We start from the raw sequence: 23,410 nt of genomic DNA on the forward strand, positions 1-23,410 counted from the left end.
CAGAATGTAATTTTTTATGACGCGCATCACTACTGTCCATGTACAAGCTATGATAAGTGTTTCAGGCTTAGATTATAATAAAAAAGACCACACACAGTCAGGGTAGTTCTGTTCGGTTTAACCAACATATTTGCGAGGTCCTGCCAGCAAGTTGTTTGTGACTGAGTGGATAGATGGACCAGTTGCTACCAATGATAGTAACTATAGTAACAGCATGAGAAGACAGGCTCCGTTCTAGTCAGTGCTCGTTCAATAGTTTAATATAAATAAATAAAAAATTATGTATAAAATCTATTGTGTCTCTGTTTGTCGCAAAAACATTTTCTGTGATCCCCAGGAAGACGGGATGCTGTTAGTCTCGAGCCCTGCTTCCAATGATAAAAAAAAAAAAAAAAAACTACATAAAGAGACAAGCACGTCATGGAACATCAACGACAAATAGGTGACAAATAGCTTGTTTTCTTTCATATGAACAGACTGCCTTATGGCACCAGTGTGTAGGATTTAGTGGCATCTAGCAGTGAGGTTGCAAATTGCAACCAACTGAATAACCCTCCCCTTACCCTCCCCTTCCAAATGTGTAGGAGAACCTACGATGGCCATGAAACAATGTGAAAGGCCCTCTCTAGAGCCAGTGTTTGGTTTGTCTATTCGGGCTACTGTAGAAACATGGCAGGCTTTGTGGAAGAGTACCTGCTCCCTATGTAGATATGAAGGGCTCATTCTAAGGTAACGAAAACACATCAATTCTTATTTTTTAGATGATTATACACTAATTAAAACATACTCATGAATATTAGATTCAATTTCTTCCAAGTCCGTTCCGCTAGATGCCACTAAATTCTACACAGTGCACCTTTAAACATGAAATGCAGCACTTTAATAGTAGGTTTAAACAGATTTGAATACAAATTTTCATAACTGTTTAACAGGTATCAAAGCCATGCCATCTGTCAGTCATTAGTGTATAGCTCATCCTCTCTCCATTACATGGTTTATTGTATGCTGAATCACTGCTAGTGTTAAATCCTGTTACAACACAAACAGCAGAGTCACAGCAACACACAAAAGTTGCATCACATGGCAGTTTTTCCATAATGTTGGGAAAAAAAAGTTTGGGATTTATTTTTCAGCACACATCTTTTACCACAGAAAATGTAGTGTGTATTGCTACTGACTAAATAAACCAGAAGACGACAACATCTCATTATATGAAAGCCACTACTCTTCCTTTTACAATATCTGTTCAAAGTTGACAAAACCAAGTTTTCAGAGAGATGTTTATGACACAGGTCAGTAAAAGTTTGTTAAAGGAGTCCAAAAGCTCCATAAAACTCATTGAGATGAGCAGCAATTATAATTCATAGTACATGCTGAGCAATACACTCCAGTCAAGCACAATCTCCTGTTTTTCAAACTCATTTGAGAGTCCATGTGGTCTCTATGAGTCACATGATTTCTCTATTCAGTTGCTGACTTGAAATGATAAAGTAAATTTTCATTACTTCACAGCGATTTCACAGCTCCTTCTGTTCTCCATGGTGGTTGCCTTGACTACGCTATCAGGGGGGTTGAAATGAAGTAAGGTCTTCTGTTGTTGATAAATAAGAAGAGAGGTTGCCAAATAAACAGCTGAGTGTGTATGCGCCTATGTGTAATGAATGTGATGATTCTTCATCAGAGGCTGTGAATGGAGACTGTTGAGAATGGCTTAGCTGATAAGAAAGGAACAGAGTGGAAGAAGTCAGGTGTGTGTGTGTGTGTGTGTGTGTGTGTGTGTGTGTGTGTGTGTGTGTGTGTGTGTGTGTGTGTGTGTGTGTGCCTAATCACCACATGATTGAGTGGCAGCTGGGACAGAAGTATTGACATGAAACACACACACACACCACCACTTTTCTGACCACTGTCCTTTACCAGGTTGATTAGATGATTGACAGCTGTGGGGTGCTGTGATGGTGGTGTAGACGGGCACACGTGGCAGTGAGTTATCAGATCTGTAAACTCAAGAAAACATCAGAGTACACTTCTAGTAGTAAAGTACTTACGCAACAGTTTTGCTTGATACAAAAAATTCACTTGTGGTGCTCCTGAATCCTCTCAGCTGTAATTAAACACTGGTGCATTTTGTGTGAATGCTTTGTTTGCTTATTTAATCATTTAGGTTGCTTCTACATTTCAACATTTTCTTATGCACAAGTGCTGAGACATGAGGTTTACCTGTAGCTCAATGCCTTTGCTCTAATGTGAATGTGTTAAAAGTGTGTGTCTTTGTGTGGTATGTGTTGTGTTTATTCTCATTTATTTAATAACAGATTGGAAAGAAACATTTAGAACATTTATTTTATTTTCTTGATTAAACTGAAAGCGATTTAACTGGAAACACTGGTGTGTGTGTGCGTGCGTGTGTGTGTGTGTGTGTGTGTGTGTGTGTGTGTGTGTGTGTGTATGTGCTTCTTCATTTGTTTCTGCAGTGTACACATGTGCATTATATGCTCAAGTGAGTGGTATTTTCCTGTGACAGTGAATTTATTTTGTATTTTGGTGAGTTGCACCATTCAACCTCCTGCTTGCCTGCCCACATCTAAACTAGTAACTTAAGTTGGCAGAGGCACATACTGTAGGTCTGTTTGTCCCTCAAACATTTAACAAACCCTTAAATATGTCATACTTGTCTTTTCCACTTTGATTATACTTTCTTCAACCAGTAGACACATTTACAAAAGCACAATTTTAATCATATTGTGGAAAAAATAGCAGTAAGTAGGAGATCGACTAATTGGAGTTTGATTGAGAAATCAACATCTCTCATCAAAAACTGCTTGTGGATTGTAGAAAGTTTTTCCTCCTTACTTGATAAATTCCCTACAATGAAATACAGGTGGCACAACAAGAATGTGTGTTACATCTGTACTAGATTACAGGAAAGCTATACCATGACCATGACTGAGCTTAAAATACAGTTTACAACCAAGAGCAGCTCTGTTTTGTTGCAGTAATAAATGCAAAAACACTCAGTGTGGCTCTATCACTGGACTAACACATATAAAATGACAGTTTACATTTAACCTAACCTGCATGTCATGTGTGAGGAAACCCAGATAAGGGAAAGTCCTTCCTGATATGATGTGACAGTATTAACCACTGAGTTAGATCTGAATGAATATTACACAAGTATATGAGAGTGAGATACAGCCAACTACTTACTAAGACAGGGAAACTCTTACAAAAAGGTCAAATTAGTGCCAACAAATATTTTGGCATTAATAATTATATTGGTGGCACTATATGGATATTTTTGATGAAAGAGAATTTCTGAGGAGAGAATCTTTGTGCCAACTTGCATTTATTTTTCATCAGTACATACAGTATGCATAAAATATTCATATGTATTATAAAAGCATTCATGTTATTATTACAAGTTTGCAGTTCAATTTAGGAGACAGCCAGCAGCACATCAGATGCTCATACAAAAATATCTAGAACTACCAAGATGAAACTAAGATAAGCTTCATGTTTGAAAGCAGTTAAAGCCCCTATGTGTAGAATGTTAATGTTATAAAATTATCTTTCACATTGTTATGATGCCTTAACTTGTTGTTTGTAGAGGATGAGACAGTCCTGCAGAAAATATGTTTAGTCTATGTTTTGCTTTCTGCTGTTTTATTCTGAGGATTTAGCCACATACATTGCGGTCAGGTACAGTGTCCCTTTTGATGCTACCACCACCATGTTATCAAAGACTTTTTCAAATCCTGCATAGGGGCTTTGACTGTAATTTTAAAAATTACATTACTGTACAAAATAATTAAAAGGAAATACAAAAAATAAATTCTTTGTTCAGATTGCTAGCAACCATGGATTTAATACCAAATTAGAAAGAGGTGATTATTTTTGATGTAGAATTAAGGACATACATGTATGGATTGTATTGTACATTGTGAGCAATTGGCTTTTGATTTACAAAATATGTACTGCCAGAAAACTGTTGCTGTGTTTGCCAGCAGTGCCCAGGATACTACATGTGTGGTTTTAACAATAAATGTTAATTTTTTCAGGTTGCTAGCATTTGAAACATCATGAAATAGCAATACATTTCTTAGCCTTACAATAAACATAACATCAACAAGTACTATCATGAATAGAAATATTATTGGCAATCAAATCAAGTGTAAAGCCTCATTATTCATCATTATACAGCATAATAACTGAATAAAGTTATTGATTAGACAATGAGACATTTGAGTGTCAGAATAGTTAATCATGATAGTTACCTTAAAGGTAACCAAATCCGGTAATAGAAGGGAGGTTGTACATTTACATTACAGTATTTTTCATTAGTATTGACACTGATTACACATATTTTGTATTGATTTAATTTAAAAAAAAATCTCCTTGGAACGTCTCAGAGGTCATCAGAGGTTCCCCCCTTGATTGGTTTATAAGGGATATTAGGGATCTAAGTATGAGACTAACTTTGAAATATACAATCACACTTCATATCTAAAAATCAACTTTACACTTTTTTCTTTTTTTTTCTTTTTTTTTTTACAGAAAAGACGCATTGATGACCTGACTTCTCTAAGTAGAAAAGTTCAAGTCTGTTGCACTTCTGACCATAACCAACTTCACAGTTAGCATGGTAAGTTGTGGTCTGTTGTACTTTTGACCACACCCAAATGTGATGTAGCGTTGCACAACAGTGTAATATCAACTGATATATTTCGTGGGGTGGGGACACAGCATGGAGCAAACACTAGGTGACAGCACAATCAGAACTTTCTACTAGTTGTACCTACACTTAACTTAATGTGCTCCATTTGATTTAATGTAACCTTTGGGTTACATCAACCTTTGGGTTACATCAATTCCATATCTTGCTGTTCCAGTGCCGTCTCATCTTGAGGTGGATGGATAGATAAGATGATGCTTTTGAGCTCATCCAAGACTTTCTGCAGTTTATCTGCTGTCTCCCTGATTAATATGACAAATTTCATGATCTCAGATCTGATCTGAGTGGTATTTGAGGAAGACTGATCCTGTGTCCCTGATGTGTCAGACTCGACCTCTTGCATGAATGGGCTGGGCAATAGTGTATGTTGGTCAGAGGTGGCCATCAAGTCACTGGCATCTGTCTCAGACACTGGTACGTTTGTTTCCATGTTTGCCCTTGCCTGTCTAATGTGGTGTATCTCTCTTGCATCCATGGCAATGAAGAATATGTCTAATGCCACAAATAAACCAGAAAGTGCACCTGTTGCTACCTCTGCCACACGCACTACCCTGGATACTTGTGCTGCAATCTTGCCGATGTTCATCAATTCAACTAGTCGAAACAGCCTAAGAATGCCACCAAGACTCATCCCTGCCCTGATGCCAGCGCTTGCCAGGTTGCCTTGTGGCAAATTGCCAGTATCAGTGAGAGCCACAGTAGCCTCAGTGTCAACTGACTCAGATCTGCTCCTGATTGTCTGTAAACTGTTGCTGATCTCCTGGAACCAGATAACAACTGCATTCATTTTCTGATCAAACTCTTTAATAATGCTTCGAATGGCTTTGCAATCAGAGGACTGGTTGACCATATTTGTGACATTTGAGGCTCCAGCAGTGACCGCACCAAGTGTACCCAGCCCTATTCCAACCCCAGTGACAATAAGAGAGGCTCCCAAAGTGAAGGGTGTCAGAATTAGGCCCACTATGGATGTAATCCCTCCCACTGTTACGATCACTCCTCCTGCCAGACTTCCGATGGTGGCGCCCTGGTGCACACGTTCCAAACTGTCAGCCACATCCCTGAGTTTGTCCAACTTGATCTGGAGTTCTTTCACCATTGTTCCGCTCTATTGAAAAAGCATTAGTTCCAACTGATCAAGAGAGGCACAAGTCATTTATTAAGAAGCTACATACCTACTCAGTAGTATTTTTTTTCTACCTGGAAAATAGCACTGCACGATTCTGGTTAAAATGAGAATCATAATTTTTTCCTCTCAGAAATGAGATCAAGATTTTCTCTTATGACATTATTTTTTAAATAGCCTATTTATTGCAGTCTGTATTGCATTCATGCAGACAGAACAAGCAATATAATCATTACTGGTAAAGGACACATTGCATTTTTTCCAGACTTAATGTGTGACTGCATGGAGCGCTAGATCTAAGAATAGTCTAGTTTCTTGTCTTATATGGAGTCCCAAAACTGACAAAATAAAAAGTCAATTACATAAATGAATACATAAATAAAAATATTAGTTGAATAATTAAAATTGAGTTTAAGATGAAATATAAAGCTTTATACTTTTTCTTGGACCTCCAATCAATTGGTAAAGAAAGAAAAAAGCTTTTTTGTTTTTCTCTAGCTCATTTTATTTTTCAACTCTCCTATTTCCTCACCTAGGATTTGTGTGTGTGTAACAACAGCCTAAATAAAAACACTGGTAGTTAAATACGCTGATAGCTACCTAATTTGCTTTACTTGTAACGCATGCACTTCATCGTCTTTGACTCAGATCTAGGAGGAAATTAGGAGCTGTTTGATGCTGTTGATATCGCTGCTAATGCAAAGACAGCAGAATTGTGCAGCCCTAAACAGAAAGTTGACAAGATAAAAATAGGACATTTGACATGTACGGTGTGTTCTTAGACAGTCAGGTCTATACTGTATTTATGGAATTGTCATACCTTTTCTGTGAGACAGTTTATCATAATCGGATGCTGCAGGATCTCAGTGGCTGTTGGTCTTGATTGAGGGTCTTTATTAAATATATCATTCAAGAGTTCACGGAGCTCTGGTGAGAAATCTTCTGGGAGAGATGGGCAAGGACCTTTAATTATCTCGGGAATGAGCTTGATTGAGGTCTCTGCTGAGAACTGAAGGAGAATTATTATTAAAGAAAGTAAACATATTTTTTATATTACTTTCTAAAGTCATGCTATTCTATGCCTGAGATGAACATCTTTGTCTCAAATGCAGACAGAAAGAAAGATTCTACCAAAGATATGGACAGTGGAGATATTAACTGTAAATAAATGGTTTTTGGTGTAGACATGACAATTTGATTGTGGAATTTATTGTATGAGGCCCTATTTTGTAGTGGCACAATGACCGGTGCAAACAGCGGCAATTTAGTATTTTCTTGACTTTGAAATTTGCCCGCCTGTGAGGTCTTTTGGTACTCAGCTCAGTGTGCACAAGTGTGAGAGGAGACACAGACAGGGATTTTTACTAAAATGAGGCAGCACAAAGCAAGGTGTGGTGTTTTTGTAGAACTTCATTCTTTGATGTTGCGTTGAGAATAGTGTGCTTCTGATGCAAAATTACTTTGCTGCCACTTTGGTGATATTGTCAACACGGGCCAACTAAATAATTTGACAAATGTGCAGCAATAATGGAATAACGCTTAAATGTATATAAACAGGGTGGCAGCTTTTTTTGCTAAAGGGTTGGCTGTATGATTCCCAGCTCCTCCTTTTGACATGTTGAAGTGTCCTTTAGCAAGACACTCAACCCAAAATTGCTCTCAGCCGATTTCTTGATTGGTAGCTTGCTGCCATGGGTGTGCAAGTATGTGTGTGTGAATGGGTGAATGAGAGGCAAATTTTAAAGTGCTTTGGATAAGATTTGGATGTGCATTTATCTATAAATCTATAAATATATCTGTTGTCTACAGCTAACTTCTTCAAAATAACCACACACACACACACACACACACACACACACATCTACACTCATCACACTGGTCAGTTATTACTTGGTACTTGGTACTGATTTTTATTTTTAGCAAGTGTCATGGAAAAATCTTCAAATGGGCCAATAAATCTTCAGGTCACCCACAACTTAGCATTAAACTCAAAACTTATAAAAGAAAGACTCGAAAAATACACTGGAAGCTGGTAGAGTTCAATGTGAATAGATTTACTGCGCATAAAGAGCAATGCCAAGTACATCAAGGCCTCTATCCGGGGATAAAAAACCTAATGAAAAATCATCGAAAAAATCATATTATATGCTTCTCACAACTCCTCCTATTGTGGAGCTTTTTTCCTAGACTCCACCTCGTATTTTAATCATATTCAAAACCATTTGGTCATTATTGCTGAGTTCATTAGTGACCTTGACACTTTGGTTGACCTTGATGCTTAGAAATAATACATTCGTTTTATCATGGAAAGGTAGTTTCCACTACACAAGAGTGGCATTTCATGTTTTATTCCAGAAATGCATTACTGTGTAAACACTACTGTTATTACTGTACTACTGCTACTGTACACATCAGTTATGAAATGAATCTGAGATACAGTAGAATTATGACTGACTGACTAGCCCCTTGTAATGCTGCATATTCATGACCAGAAATAGCAGGTGTACTTGGACATGCCAACACAGACCTATCACTTTGTGCTGGTCGTTGAGCTTGCACGATTAAAAAGAAATTAAAATAAGGCCCTAAATCACTGATGTGTTTTCTGTCAGATGTGTGTGGACTATAGGCTTGGGCAGTATCTAATTTTTCATACCTCCATGATAGTTCACCATAGTATTTGTGCTAAAAAAAAAAAAAAAAAAATGTAAAAAGCTGAGCTGCTGGGGATAGAAGTCATTGTAGCATGTATGACATTGTCTAGTGGTGATGCATGGATTAGGGTTTTTTAATACTGTTAAGAGAGCCAATCCGCACCACCAAACTGGCAAAAATATGCGTCACTCAACCAATGCATTAGTATTCATAATGCTGTTTGTGCATTATGACTATGTTATCAATAGTATATCAGATTTGTAGGCCGCAAACATGTACAGAAACTTGCAAAGAGACAAGCACTTTGACAGTTATGTAATGTTGACTTTATACTTTGAGGAATGACTGTTATCAAGAAGTCTTGTGCAATAGAACATACCTCCATGCAGGTTTGAGTGTGGAAGCTACATAATGGACAGTATATTTGTTCTTTTGATGAATCTGATTTTTTATATCAAATTTTCTCATTTTAATATTGTTGATTTTTTAAATTTAGATAATTATGTATATGGTTTCCATTGGCAAGCCCTTTATGTATTTTAAGTTTGTATGTGATGTATACTCAACATTAAACTCAATTCTTTAAGTCCACTAAACACACACACTTCAGAGAAGCAATGTCTATATTTGCCTTATGGAAAACTATTACAGAATATCGAGGACTTTGGATTATGCTCTGTGATCTAGTCTATCTTAATATCCATGATTATTTTAAATAGAATCCTCTTTATTTATACTAGTTTTCATTTTATTTTACAACAGAATACATAGCCTAGTTGTATTATATTTTAAAATCTCATTCATGTTTTGATTACTTGTGTACATTTTTGATAACATGCAGCTTTGAGTAACTTACCGCTAATTTACTGGTACAGAGTTCATAGAGTATACATCCCATTGACCAAATGTCACTAAAAAAAGCAATGATTGTTATTATAATGTTAGTAGTAATAATAACAGCACAAAATACATTTTAAAAATGTAATGTTGATAATGAAGCAGGTAATAACATTGGACAAAAATTTCTGAAATCAATTATCTAATTAGTTGAGACTAAGAAACTTCACAACTTCTTTGTTTTGTCTAATATTACATATATTTACTGCTGGAGAAACGTGTATATTTGGCTGGATTTTTCACCATCCAAAATCAAAAAAGTATCATTTCCAGTGATGCCAAAAAATGTGTATGCAGTGCAAATTTCAGCTTTAACAGGATACAATGCAAACTGTGATACTGAACAAGTGCAGTAATGCTGTTTTTGTTTAACACATTTTACTGTTAAAGCTGTAGCTTTCAGCAGAAATGTAACATTAAACACTTGAGGCGTGTTGCAACAAATTACCTGCAAGCTGCAATTTTCAACAGAAGATAATTTTTCATTATGTTTATCAAAATAAACGGCATACTTGGAACCCATGCATGAGCATATGAGAGAACCATAAGACTTGCAAATTTGTTTGTTTATTCATCAATCAACTGAAAAATAATCAATGGATTAATCCTAAGAGGTAAAGGTAAGACTATGGAAGAGCTAAAGATATCAGACAGCTAACAGGTAACCATCCCTCAAATCAAGCTTTACAAACACTGGATGGGTGGCTGAAGTAAATTTCCCATTTTAGTGCAAACCTTTTTACCTTTTAGCATCATAGGTCCCCCCTGTGAAGACTTCTGGTGCCAAATATTCGTCACGGACATTTCCAAATCCGCCCAAGCACACTATTCCAAATTCTGTTAGGAATATGTTCTACAAAAGGAGAAAAGGTAAATAGCCAAAGGTCAATAAAACATTACAGTATTCATCTGAATAAAATACTTTTTCTGAATAAATGCACACTTTTAATCAGTGTTTATGTAAAATATATTGTACCTCTGGCATCAGATTTTTGTGAGGGATGCCTTTTTCATGAATGGTTCTCAAAGCCACGCATATCTCAACAATGCAGTTCAGTACCTAGAAAACAAATGATAGAGTAGCAGGTTTGTCAGTTAATTGAAAAATAAGTACACTAATGGACTGGCCTAAAGTATATTTCACTGATGTGAATTTTAAATGCATTTTGCATAAGAGTACCTCAAACTCTTCCTTTCTACTCTTCTCTCTGATCTTTTCCACAAGGCTCCCTCCCTGGCAGTAGTCCATCACTACATGGTAAGTCTCCTCATCTTCAACATTATGACCAAAGGAAAAGAGGAGAAGAAAAGAATTTGTTAGCATTTTAAAGCGAATCATCTTCATTATGTACCTGTGTTAGATACTCCTCCCAAACACATACAAAACATTTTATACACAGAAAAACAATCTAATATAAATTAACACTATCGCAGTTAATTTCAACACTTGAAAAGTGTCTATGTGTGCCCACACCACTGAGTGTCCTCTTTTTAAAGTGTTGATATTTTAACACTGTATTAGAGTAATTATTGACTCTTTGAGTAGTCAAAATTTAACACTCCTCAACACTAACCAGTGTTAGCTTTGCTCAAAACTAGTGTGCAGTGTTAGACATGAACTCCCTAAAGTGTAATTGTTACCTGTACAGGTGTTGCCTCCATACTAACACTGTAAAGTGTGAAATGGTTATACAATTATCTCAAAAATCACATCTAATACAATAAAAAGTGAACATACACGCCAAAAGAAAGAGAATTGTTCTTTGCTTGACAACACACTTTATTAAAACATGCACCACATTCATATATCCAAATCATGTACCAATATTTGTCATGGCACACAGACATTCAAATTCTATATTCATGTGAAGTCCGTAGAGGCAGAGGAGGTTGCTCCTCCTCTATTTTTGAAAGGCAACAGGAAGATCAAAACCATTACCAGATCTCCATGATTTATAAAATATTTTTTCTCTCTTTTTTGGAAAAAAATCATTATTGAAATTCTAATTAAAATGATTCAACAGGGACACCTGCAGGGTAGGCAAGAGGGAAAAGGGTAGTCTGTGTGACGTGGTGAGAGGAAAGAAGAGGAGGAGAGCTCCTGCTGTCCTCCTTAGGGTGGGATCTCTTATATCAATTCAATGTACTTCATTTTTTTCATGCTAATCTGTTATTGGCCAAAATATGTAAAATGACACTCCAAGGGAGAACAACAACCAGAATGCAATATTGACATTGCGCTGGTCCAATGACAGTTTCGAAATTCTCTTCCACTGTATGCGGTAAAGCCACAGATAGATTCATACATTAGTATATTAAAAAGGAAATTATAACGTGCAATTTGTGAACTACTTTTAAACATGAGTCCAAATTTCCTTTTTTCAGTTTAGCTGTTACGTTTCCCTTTTTTTCATCAAACAGTAGATAGCTACTTCTGTTAGCCAACGCAACGCTTAGCTTGTCGTAGCAGCCTGGAAGGACTGTTGAGGACTGTTAAGCTAACGGTGAGAATGGATTTCAGCTGTCCAGGTTGGACACACGGCAGACCGACGTGCTGCTCCTCTGAAGTGAGCTCCTCTCATCAACAATAGAAAGTTAACAACATAATTTAAATGAAACAACCGGGAGAGTTAGCTTGTTTGTAATTGTTGCTAATAAAATCAGCCTGGTTAACAAGCAGCGACAAAGTTCTGTTAACAAACAACAAGATGACCAAATGGCAACAAATGCAATGGGACATTATGACATAGATACTTCATCTCCATTAAATGAAGAAGAAGACATCTCTTTCTCTGTCTGTTTGGTCACTAATTTCTTCTCTGATGGTTAAATGTCTCTGTGGCTGTTGTGTGAATTTGTCTCCTTAACAAGAATGCAGCAGAGATCATATAATGTGCTGTGAGTAGTTTGTTTGTTGAAGAGTTACAGTGAGCTGTCTGTAACTCTTTCTGAATCAGGCTCAGAAAGAGCCAGATTCATTTGAAATTGGTCCAGTTTTTAATTGAGTGGTTGTTCAGTCACCTGTTGATGTTGTGTGATTTGTGAATGAGTGTGTAGGACATCTGGCTGCTTGCTTCTGAGAATTTCTTCTTTGTTTGTGTTTAAGCTGAGCTGTATATCGAGTAATAAGCTTAAAGTGACTAGAATTAAGACTTTTGAAATACTAAAAGGAACTAGAGTAACAACAGTGTTAACATTACCAGCTTTGTAGGCTATTTTTTGTATGTCATGCATATAGATAAGAGTGTGTAAGTCATGTATTTAACACATGCATTAATACTTTTTGATGTGAACCAACACTTATCACACTTAACACCAACACAGATCTGTATCACATTATAAGCTTTGTGGTACTTTATATATTTCTGTATACTAAGAAAATACATAGGAAACACGTGTAAATCATGTGATATGTTGTCTGTTTTTGATTTTATATGCCATTCAGTGAATGGCATAAAAAATGATATAGTATTATTAGCAGTTTGTTGTAATATTCTATGTTACATTCTGTTTGAATATGAGTTGTTATAATTTAACAGGTTATGCCATAAATATTGGTGTATGGTGTTTTAAAATTTTGTTCCATGTGCCCCTTTTTATCTTTGCCCCTCTAAAGGTGTCTGCATGACCCTGCATTTGAACATAAGAACATAACATAACTTGAACATAAGAAAGTATAGCTAAGTAGCCAACTAGTTTTAAATAAAATGATGCCGTGGGTTGGTTTTCCCCTGTCCTCACCAGCCGCCACGGGTCCAGTGACATTGCTGTTTGACATTAACATAAAAAATCCTTTAGATAGTCGAACTATGAAGGAAAGAGTCGCTGTATGTTTGTATGTCATCTGATTGACTTTACATTTGGTAGGTGTATTGCTGAAGACCCAAGGAAGTGCAGTGTCGAGTGCGAGGTCATTATAACCAATAAGTTATTGATGATATCTATCCATAGATAGGTATCACATTCATGTGGATCCAAATCTTTCTTGTTCATATTAACATAAAAAAATATTTTGATGTAGCCAATAGTTATTCAACAGAAGTAGTTACACAACAGGGAATTTCCTTCAGAGCTAACCAGACAGAGTAGAGAGCACATTGTTGCCTTGGACACTATTTGTACATGAGTATTTTGTGTTACCAATTTCTTTACACTATATGCATGATATATTCCCTGTGTATTTGTTTTGTGGCAGATTAGGTCTAGAGGTGACTTAATTGTTGGCTAGCATAGCTGCAACCAGCATTTTTTATTTCTTACATAGTTATGTCAGTGCTCTGAATACTGCTCAGATTCTGATTTGTGTTTGCACTTCGCAGTTTTACAGTAAATGTGGATCTTCATTAAACATGCAAGGAAAGTTATGACTTGTGTCTATTGGAGGACGGCAGACTGTTAGCTAACTGTCTAACTTTGGATAAAGACTACTCATTGTGAGGACAGTATTGTGCAAATCTGTTCATTTAGTGCAAGGAAATTACCAAACAGGCACAGATGCATAAAGAAATAGACTTGCACCTGAGGAAAATTGCATAAAGACTATGTTTGCCTCCGTGCTGGCTTTGCACTGGCCGGAAAATAGGGCCCTTGGTGTTACTACTACTACATGAGGAGTTCATAATCATCATTATAACACTGTTGGAGTTAATCTACAGAAAACAACTTTAATACTGAATTTTTAACAGCAAACCAACTAAATGTTGACAAAAGTTAAATCAAATGGATTTCACTCACATCAGAGTTAAATTAACGCTTCATTAAGTGAGATTTGTGAAGGTTTTCAGTAACATCAGAAATTTAATTTTCTTCAGTTTGCTGTGTACTTTCCTCTGAGCTCACTGTTGAGTTGTTGTTAGCACTTAGCAAGCTTCCATTTTTAATTAAATTGTTTACACTAATTTATTTTTTTTAAATGCATCTATTTTTAGAAGAAGTTGCAAGTGTCAGAAATACAGCAAATAGTGCTGACAGACTCCACAACACCTGCCAGTCCTTCAAATTAGTGGTTTGCAACTATTTGTAAAATTTGGTATTGTGACTATTCCCCATGTTTGAGCATATAGTAAACAGAAATGAAACCAGAATATTGGAGTTCTATTCCAGAAGTAAGAAAACCTCAAAAATCTTAAAAATCAAGTTGACATTTATGATAAAGTAAATTGCTAAAAAATCTAACTAACTATAGTTTGTTGAACTTTTCAATGTAGAGCCAATATATGTTTTTTGAAAAATTCTGAAATTTCATTGTGTATTGGATGAACTGGATTTTAGCAGCCTTTTATAAACACTATTTCCCATAAACCCTGAACAACTATGGTACTATGTGCAATCTGTTTGTGCACAAACAGACATAACCTTTAACAACATTAAGCAGAGCATAAACATGAAGCAGATTTGTCAAAACTTACCTTCAAAGGAGTTCTTGCTGCTCACAATATGGGGATGGTTTGTTTTGTTCAGGGTTTCTATCTCTGAGATTAGAGCTGTCTGTAAAAAAAAAAAAAAAGGCAATGGCCTGGCAGTCAGAATGGCAGCAGACAGGTCAAAGTTGTATTTGATTTGATTTTATTGATGATTTATGATTTATGATTTATTGCAGTTATAAACATTAAAGATGCACTGCACCGAAGTTAGCTCAAAGCTAATTTAGATCCGTAGTCCCCCACAATCAAAACATACAACAGCACAACAACAAAAAGTACAAAGCAAAAAACAACAAAAAAAACCAAAAACAATTAAAGCTGCAAGCAGCACTCGCACTCTGGCCCGTTGGGATCAGATCATTTTGCTTTTTAAAAATGAGAGATATTTCTTACAAGTGTGGTGTGCTTTTATTTTGAAAGTTTGATTGAAATGTGTACTGTCAGGTTTGTAGAGACAATGAGTAACTGCAGCAGGACACAGAAAAATACTCATATATTTGAATGGAGAGTGTGAGCGAACACACCTTTGATCATTTGCTGCTTCCACATAGCTTTAGATACAAACTTAATTTGAACTTTAAATGAGTCACAAGACTTTGACCTACAAATCTTGAATTTACATGTGTTTTCTATCTTTTATTGTTTTTGAGATATTAGAGTGTGAGTTTTAAAGTTTTTTCTTGCTCCTCCTGTGATTTTATAATGAGTGTGTATTGCGGAATGTTTCACAGCACTGAGGGAGTGATATCACTAGGAGGAGTTAGAGAGGAGGATTTTTGAGTACACCTTTTGTGAAATATCCTCATAAACCCCATTACTTTGGCCAAATCTAACATTAAAATCCATAGTGTAGTAGGAAATTTTGTTGCGAATCCATTGATACAGGTTTGAAAGTGGTCAGACTTATAGTTTAGACGTCAGAAGCCTCAGTTTGACACAAAGTTCATGCCTATAGATTGTCTCCCCATTGGTTTACATTGTAAGGGTGATTTGGCACTACAACTTTCAGGGCTTATAAAATCCAAACTGTTTGAGTTATTACAAAGTTTTAACAACTTTTTTTCACTTTTTTTTCAAAGTCTTATTTTGAAATTGAGATTGTGGACTTCCTCTTGGATTTAGGTCAGGGGTGTCAGCATGTGTTTTGTAGGTCTTGATGAGATGAATAATTGAGTTTTGGTTTGATCTCTCTACGAGATTCCTATGGGTTTTATTTACATAGGTGGCGCTAGAGAGCACATTTTGGCACTTTAGGGGTTAATTTTTACATTTTATCAAATTTCCCACCAGACCTGATGTGCGTGCCAAATTTGGTGAGTTTTTGAGTATGTTTAGGGGATCAAATTTAGGGTTTAAGTGGGGTAATAAGAAAGAAAGAGGGTCCTCGCCCTCAGGTGAGGACTACTGTTTTACAGTAGTGCTCTGCCTTTTGGGCTCGGTCCCTAAAAAAAACCACACAGAACACACCATACAAAATACAAAATACAAAGCTAAACACAACAGCACATCACATATACCCACAATGTCAATAAGAATTTAATAATTAGGGCCTGAGCCCCAAAGGGGCGAAGACCCTCTTGTATCTCTTCTGTTTCTTTCTTTCTTTCTTTATTGTTCCGCCACTTCAACCCTAAATGTTTCTGGTCTGGTGAAAAATTTGATAAAATGTAAAAATTAACCCCCAAAGTGCCAAAATGTGCTTGAGAGCGCCACCTATGTATCTAATATGGCCGCCATGGCCTGTAGGAATGTCGTAGAGAGATTGAACCAAAACTCAATTATTCGTCTCATCAAGACCTACAAATCATATACTGACACCCCTGACCTAAATCCAACAGGAAGTCCGCAATACACACATGAAAGTGCGACTTTTCCCCAATTTTGGACCCCGAACAAACGCTATCTCCTCCTAGGGCATTAATGGTATCGGCTTCAAACTTGAATTCCTGACTTATGACACTGTGCTGAACAAAAGTTGTTAAAAACTTTGTAATAACTCAAACGTTTAGATTTTGTAAGCCCCTAAAGTTGGAGTGCCACATCGCACCTTACAATGTAAAAAAATGGGGAGGCAATCTCTGGGCATTGTGACTGGACTGGACTTTGTGAGTCTAAACTATAAGTCAGACCACTTTCAAACCTGTATCAATGGATTCGCGATGAAAACTCCTGTTTTTGATAAATACTCATTTGTTATCAAAATTTAAGAGATTAGTGTTTTGAATAAGATATATGTTAGGATATTACTTGAATCACTTGAGTTTTAGCATGCCAGCAAACAGACCACATGCTGCATCAATACAGTAGCTGCATAGTTCATTGCAATGACATAAAGCATGATAAACATGTATAGTTTACATTTTTGTATGCAGTTTATATTATTATACTGTTAAATATATAATAAATGTGTATCTTTATTTATTTTTTAATTAACATTTTTACCTTAAAGGGGATGCTACCCAAAAAGATCATGCGTGATCAATATGTGTGTGTATATATATATATATATATACACACACACACACATAACTTATACATACATGTTTTCTTACTTATTTTGTGATTTTGGAGAGGCCTGTGTGCCTCTGCCACCTAAAGCCATATGAGGGGATGTCAGGAGGTGGAAAGGCAATTTTCCCACAGTATACCAAAATGAGAACCACATTTTCACTCCACAACATGATCAGGCAAAACACAAACTTAGATTTTACACTCCTCCCACCTTAGTGCAATGCAAGCCAAGCCAAGCTCTCTCCTGAGCTTTTTAGTCTTTTTTTTTGGTTTGGTTTTTGGTTTGGTTTGGTGATTTCCTGGCTCATAGCATTCCTGCTTTGTAGTTTGAAACTCTGTCAAACTTGTAAGGATATTTTTTTTTTAAGCAAAAGGCCAAACTCTGAAAATGTAAACAATGACCATGTTGGAGCCAATAGACAACCTTACATGTAAAGACATTTATGGGCTACACATGATGTATCCTAATGACTTTTGCAAATGCTAGCATGCTAACAAGCAAAGCTAAGATGGTGAACATGGTAAACATTATACTTGGTGTGAGTATTGTTATTGTGAGCATGCTGGATTGCTGATGTTAACATTTAGCTCAAAGCACCAGTGCCTACAACCTCACAGAGCAGCTAGTGTGTCTGTAGACTCTGAAGGCCCTATTTTCATATTGGCACAGGGCATAGAGTGCAATGTAATGCAGGCTAACTGGTATTTTCCTTATCTTGGTGGCTGCCTTGCACCACAGTGGGAGGAAAGGTGTGGTAGAGGGTGTGGCCAATTCAATCCAGTAGTGCACTGCGATCTTGGTGAAATGAATGAGTATGTCTCATTGCAGTTTTTACATACCATACGTGTATTGTTGGAAAATCACCTATATTAACATCATATTCCACCATTGGCCGGAATTTTAGTTTTAAACTAAAATTATCAACAGAATGTGAAGAAATAACTACGTTATGTCAAAGATGTCTATGTATTGTGATGCATAAATATATACTGAACTTAGCATGCTATCCAGCAAGCCCATGCCCATCCTGTCTCGTAATATCACTGTCTACCTCAAGAGTCAATAGTGAGTCACTGTAGCATTCAGTCTGCCCTCAGTCCAACATGAGAGGAAAAAGAAGAAGCACTGCCCTAAACCAGTAATGGCAGAGCCAGGCTGAAAGCTGTTGAAATGTTTGCAATAGGACGGTTAATGTCACTTTATTAAGTTTTAATATTTTTTCAGGCAAGAAAGTAACCATTTAGATCCCCAATATGTGGTCAGTTTATCCAAATAACACCTATTTTGAAATATGCTGAGACATCGGAGATGCTGCTGCTGCAGCTGCTGGCCGGATGAGACAGCTGGTCAAACAAATACCTAAAAGTGTTCTTAACTAGTGAATATAATAAATTAATATGACTAAGTCATAATCCAGGGTTTTCTGTTTATTCAGTACAAATAACTAATAAGAGCTCCACTCTGAGGACAGACAATCTTGTGTACAGGTGTATTTTATAAGATATTGTTTGATTAATCGTTACTGAGGTAAATGTGACATTTAATTGTTATATTGATTTTAGGTGATACTCAATGCCATATTTTTTATGTTGTGAACTTCATAAAATTAGTTCCAAAAATAACATAGATGTAGAAGATGTAACATACTATTAAACAACTACATAGAGATGTGAAGTTGGAGGAGCTATTTCAGGTACCCCTGGTTCCAGAAGGGTGGTCCTGGTTTAATCATCAATACAAAAAAATAACTGCGTTAGAAAATTCTTTGATAAAAAGTCAAAGGTACAAAGTGAATTTCAGCAAGAAATGGTCAATCACCGATATTTTATCATTTATCATTTCATCGTAATTTACCAAAAATCCAGTATGGCTTGGTTTCAGATCTCTTGTAGTGACCAATTTTGAGCTTATACTTTGCCAGGCTTTGTCACTACAATAGGTGTCTCATTTCAAAATTCACTTACTAACAAAAACTGATCATGAGATTTTCAATTATACTCTGCATTTCTATTTTGGAATCTGAATATAACTCATTTCATATATGAATATATACTGTATAAGGTTAGTTCAAGAATTCTTGACTTACCTCATATAAGTCGACCTTTTTTATGAGAAATTTATCATTTCCCTTTGTGGCAACAACAGACTTTCCTCTGTATTCTTCTATTTTGTAGCCTTTCTTCTCAAGGGTGCTCTGCTCATTCCCCATCTTTGTTGATATTTCCTTAATGACACACAAATGACCAAACCATCACGTTATGTTTAATTGTTTTATATATTATATATACAGAAAGTATATTATTGCCTTGACAAGAATTGTGGAACATTGTTTTGACATTCTCCCAGTCCATAGTATGTTCAAATGGAAATCACATTAATGGAAAGTTAAAATACAAACTGCCTCTTGCAGTTTTGCTCTATTTGAGTCTGTAATAGGTATTAGCCCATAGTAGACAAGCAGGAACAATGACAAAGCAAAACCAGCTCCTTACTGCATAAAGGACCTGCAACTCTCAGATGATTCTTTTAATTTATTTTATCCAAAGTAAGATAAGTAAGTTTACAAAGCAAAAACTATTTCCAGCAACACCCTCACCTACCAATTTGTTTTGATCTATTTTTGATAAAAACCAAAAACAATATAAAATACAGATTTTCACTGTCATAATTAAAAATATACCATATTAAATTGTAATACTGAACTGTACATACCCAAATACAAAACCCACGCGTGACCCAAGATCAGTGAATAAAGGCTCTGTTCTGACAACCAAGAGTGAGCTTTAGTCTATATATAGAAGTGAAACGAAACTTAAAATTAAGGTTTCCACCCCTATTATGCATCATCCTATCACAGCCTTCAGAGAGGTGTTGAGCTCATAAAGAACTGTATTTGACACAGTAATGTGTTGGTGATGGAAAAGTACAAGTCAAGTCAGGTCAAGTCAAACTTTTTTATCACGTCCGCTTTAATGAACATAGTCACATAATGCAACATTCTATACAGATCAGAGGGACAAACAGTACAATGTGAGATTGCTTTGAAATGAAAACAGTGAAAAAAACAGCTAAATGCCAAATACAAAGTGCTTAGGTACAGAGATCACATGCAAATTCAGGCTACTAATTACTGGCCATTTTGACAAGCTGGCCAAGCCTATTCTTAATGGCCAGGTGCAGGTTCCCAAACCAGACCACAATACAGAAAGACAGAACAGACTCAATGAATCTTCTATAGAATTGTAGTGCACACATTAAAGGAGTAAAGTACAGATGTTGTTGGACCTTTGTTGAAATTTGCATCTACATCTGGTTGGAGGCTCAACTTATCAAACACGGTACCCAAATACTAAATGATAATTGTTTTCTACCAGGTCAGTTTCCCTTCAGTATCTGTCATTTTTGGATTTGGTGCCAACTTCATTGAAACATGCTTGAGTAATATATGTAATATGTAATATATGTAATATGTAATAGGAGTAGTAAGCTCAATGGATGCAAAATCCTGGCAATTTGAAAATTGAAAAGAAAGATTTGTACAGTAAGTAAGATACAGTAAGTCTTCACTTAGTGGAAAATGACAGGGTGAAGAAATATTCCCACAAATACAGTAATAATGTTTATAAAGATTATTGCTTTGCTTCTTCTGTTTCTCTAGATTTCCTCGTCGCGTCTGAGTCTCTCAGAGCTTTGCAGAGGGTGTTGTGAAATTTCACTTCTTGCCCAACTAAACCAAAGAGGAAATTAAAACCGCAAGCAGTGATGAGCGTGCCCTCACCCCTTCGCGCATGTCTTGGTGTGCCGCAGTCAAACTGCTGTTATTGCAGAGCAACCCAATACAGCAATACATTTACCAGAGGGCACCTGATATGGATATGCATTTTCATGAATATTGGACATTGCATGTAGGAGATAACTATCACTTCCTATGTCAACTATGTGGCGCTAGAGAACATATATGTCATGTTGCTGTATATCATGTGTAGACCACAGCATGTAATTTTCATGTAAATCGGATCATGTTTGTCACATAAGGCTGACTTCCTGTTGTCAGTAGGTGGCACTATGACTATGACTTAATATTGACATTTAGATGTGTTCAGGCCTGGACTCTTATCAAGCATGAGAAATTTGGGACAGATTGGACAATGTAAAGCTGAGTTATAACAACTTCCTCTTTAATGCCCCAAACATGTTTTGGGCAAATTGGCGCACGCCATGTCAAGGGAATTCAATGAAAGCTAAGAGGCTTCACAATTTAGCATTGCAAAGGGCTTTAGATGTAACCTACCAAATCTGAAGAGCAGCAGAGGCGGGGCCCTAAGATGTGGCCACATGATAGCCAAAGTCCAAATAAAGTCGTAAATAATATAACGAGATTATATAACAAATAAATAAATAAAACAAAACGTGGGTGACACGCCAATTAACAAGTCCCGACTCTTTTAGTTAGTTAGTAAATAGAACTGTAGGATTTATACATAGTTATATAAAGCTGCATAATAGTCTTCTGGACAAATACGTTACCCAAGATGAGGCGTAGCACCCGGGAATCAGATAAAACTTATCTGTATTTCTGACATGGCTGTAGACCATCAATCTCCTGTCGTGGGGGATCTCCCTCTGAATTCCTGAAGTTTTTCTTCATATTGAGAGCGAAGGTTTCTCTTGGATTGTGTGCAGCCATCAGCTGCATCGAGCTCCTGATCTCCGCCCCAGTCACGCCGTCTCCCCCCAAGCAGACAGGAGCCTGATCTCCTCTTGATCCGGAGCTGCAGAGGGTTTCCCCACAGTAACTAGGAATCCTTGTGAAGCCATGTCCCTTGTTGCCTCTGTAGCGTTCTGGTATAGCCGGGTGCCATCATTGTAGAAAACCCGCATCCTTGCAGGGTAAGGTGTCTGGAACTTGATTTGTTTTTCTTTCAACACTTCCTTGGCTTCGGCATATTCACTGCGTTTCTTGAGCACTTCAGTGGGGTAGTCATGGTCAACATAGAAGCGGGCATTGTTACAGAACATTTCTTTCTTCTGCCAGGGTCTCCTGAGCATCTCCTCTTTCATCTGGTAGCTCCTGAACTTCACCACTATTGATCGGGGCTTTGCCTGTGGGTCGTTGGGCTTCGGTGCTAGTGCCCGGTGTGCCCGCTCATTCCCAAGTTCTCTGTCATGGGGAAAGTCCAGTGCTTTTTTCAGCAGGTTATCCAGAAATCCAACCATGTGGGTACCCTCTTTATCCTCTGGTATTCCGTAAATCCTCAAATTGTCTCTCCACGCTCGGCCCTCCTGATCTATCAGCCTGGCCTCCAGATTAGCCTGACATTGTGTTAGCCACCTAATTAGCGTTGATGTTGCTTGCAGCACATTCTCCGTTTCATCAATTCTCTCCTCTGCCTTGTTCAGTCTGTCGTTTGTTCTCTTCAGCTCTTGTTTAATGTCGGAGAGCTGTACTTTGTTGTCTCTTCTGAACTCCAGGAGTTTGTTGAGGATACATTGCAGGCTAACTTCGGAGCTATCTTCTCCATGTGGATATGAGCTCAGAGAGCTGCTTCGACTGTCTTCCCTCGCTTTGGGATCGTTTTCTGTCACATTCATTGTTGTCCTACTTCTAGTAGTAACCCCTTTTTCCATAATTGGTCGAAATGTTCACAAGGGTTGAAAATATTAAAATGTTTTGGGGTTATTTCACAAAACCATCGGGGAGCTTGATAACTAGCCTGTCATCCTCTCGGTGGCGGGGCGTGGCTCCTCCTAATTTTTACATTTTATCAAATTTTTCACCAGACCTAATGTGCGTGCCAAATTTGGTGAGTTTTTGAGCATGTTTAGGGGGTCAAATTTAGGTGTGATGTCCCGTAATAATAAAGAAAGAAACAAACAAACAAACAAACACACGAAAAACAATAGGGTCCTCGCCCTTAGGCGAGAACTACTGTTTTATAGTAGTCCTCTGCCTTTTGGGTGCAGTCCCTAATTAAGATTGTACAAATCAAATATACAGTAAGTCTTCACTTAGTGGAAGAGTGGTGAAGAAATCTTCAAACAAATACAGTAATAATGTTTATAAAGAT

The 23,410-nt window shown here is 36.9% G+C and overlaps 1 protein-coding gene across 1 annotated transcript; it reads right to left on the bottom strand.

The window, feature by feature from the left end:
- Positions 1-6,690: 6,690 nt before the first annotated feature.
- LOC122990449 (serine/threonine-protein kinase Nek3-like) lies at positions 6,691-19,531 on the bottom strand. Its single transcript, XM_044363816.1, has 7 exons — positions 19,429-19,531; positions 14,816-14,894; positions 10,588-10,679; positions 10,384-10,467; positions 10,151-10,260; positions 9,367-9,421; positions 6,691-6,794 (listed from the first exon to the last, which is right to left on the bottom strand). Exons 3-7 carry the CDS (start codon positions 10,654-10,656, stop codon positions 6,765-6,767), a joined length of 348 nt encoding a protein of 115 aa, XP_044219751.1. The 5' UTR covers positions 10,657-10,679; positions 14,816-14,894; positions 19,429-19,531; the 3' UTR covers positions 6,691-6,764.
- Positions 19,532-23,410: the final 3,879 nt, after the last annotated feature.

This window comes from Thunnus albacares, chromosome 10 (assembly GCF_914725855.1).
Source record: "Thunnus albacares chromosome 10, fThuAlb1.1, whole genome shotgun sequence".
NCBI lineage: Eukaryota > Metazoa > Chordata > Actinopteri > Scombriformes > Scombridae > Thunnus > Thunnus albacares.

Bases quoted from the DNA above. Each gene is read 5' to 3' on its own strand.
- LOC122990449 (XM_044363816.1), bottom strand. From the start codon at position 10,656: ATGGACTACTGCCAGGGAGGGAGCCTTGTGGAAAAGATCAGAGAGAAG. The intron at 9,422-10,150 runs GTAAAAAGGTTT...TGCTTTTTTTAG, and splicing joins GGGACCTATGATGCTAAAAG to TGACATTTGGTCAATGGGAT. The intron at 6,795-9,366 runs GTAAGTTACTCA...CTCTCCCAGAAG, and splicing joins TCTGTACCAGTAAATTAGCG to ATTTCTCACCAGAGCTCCGT.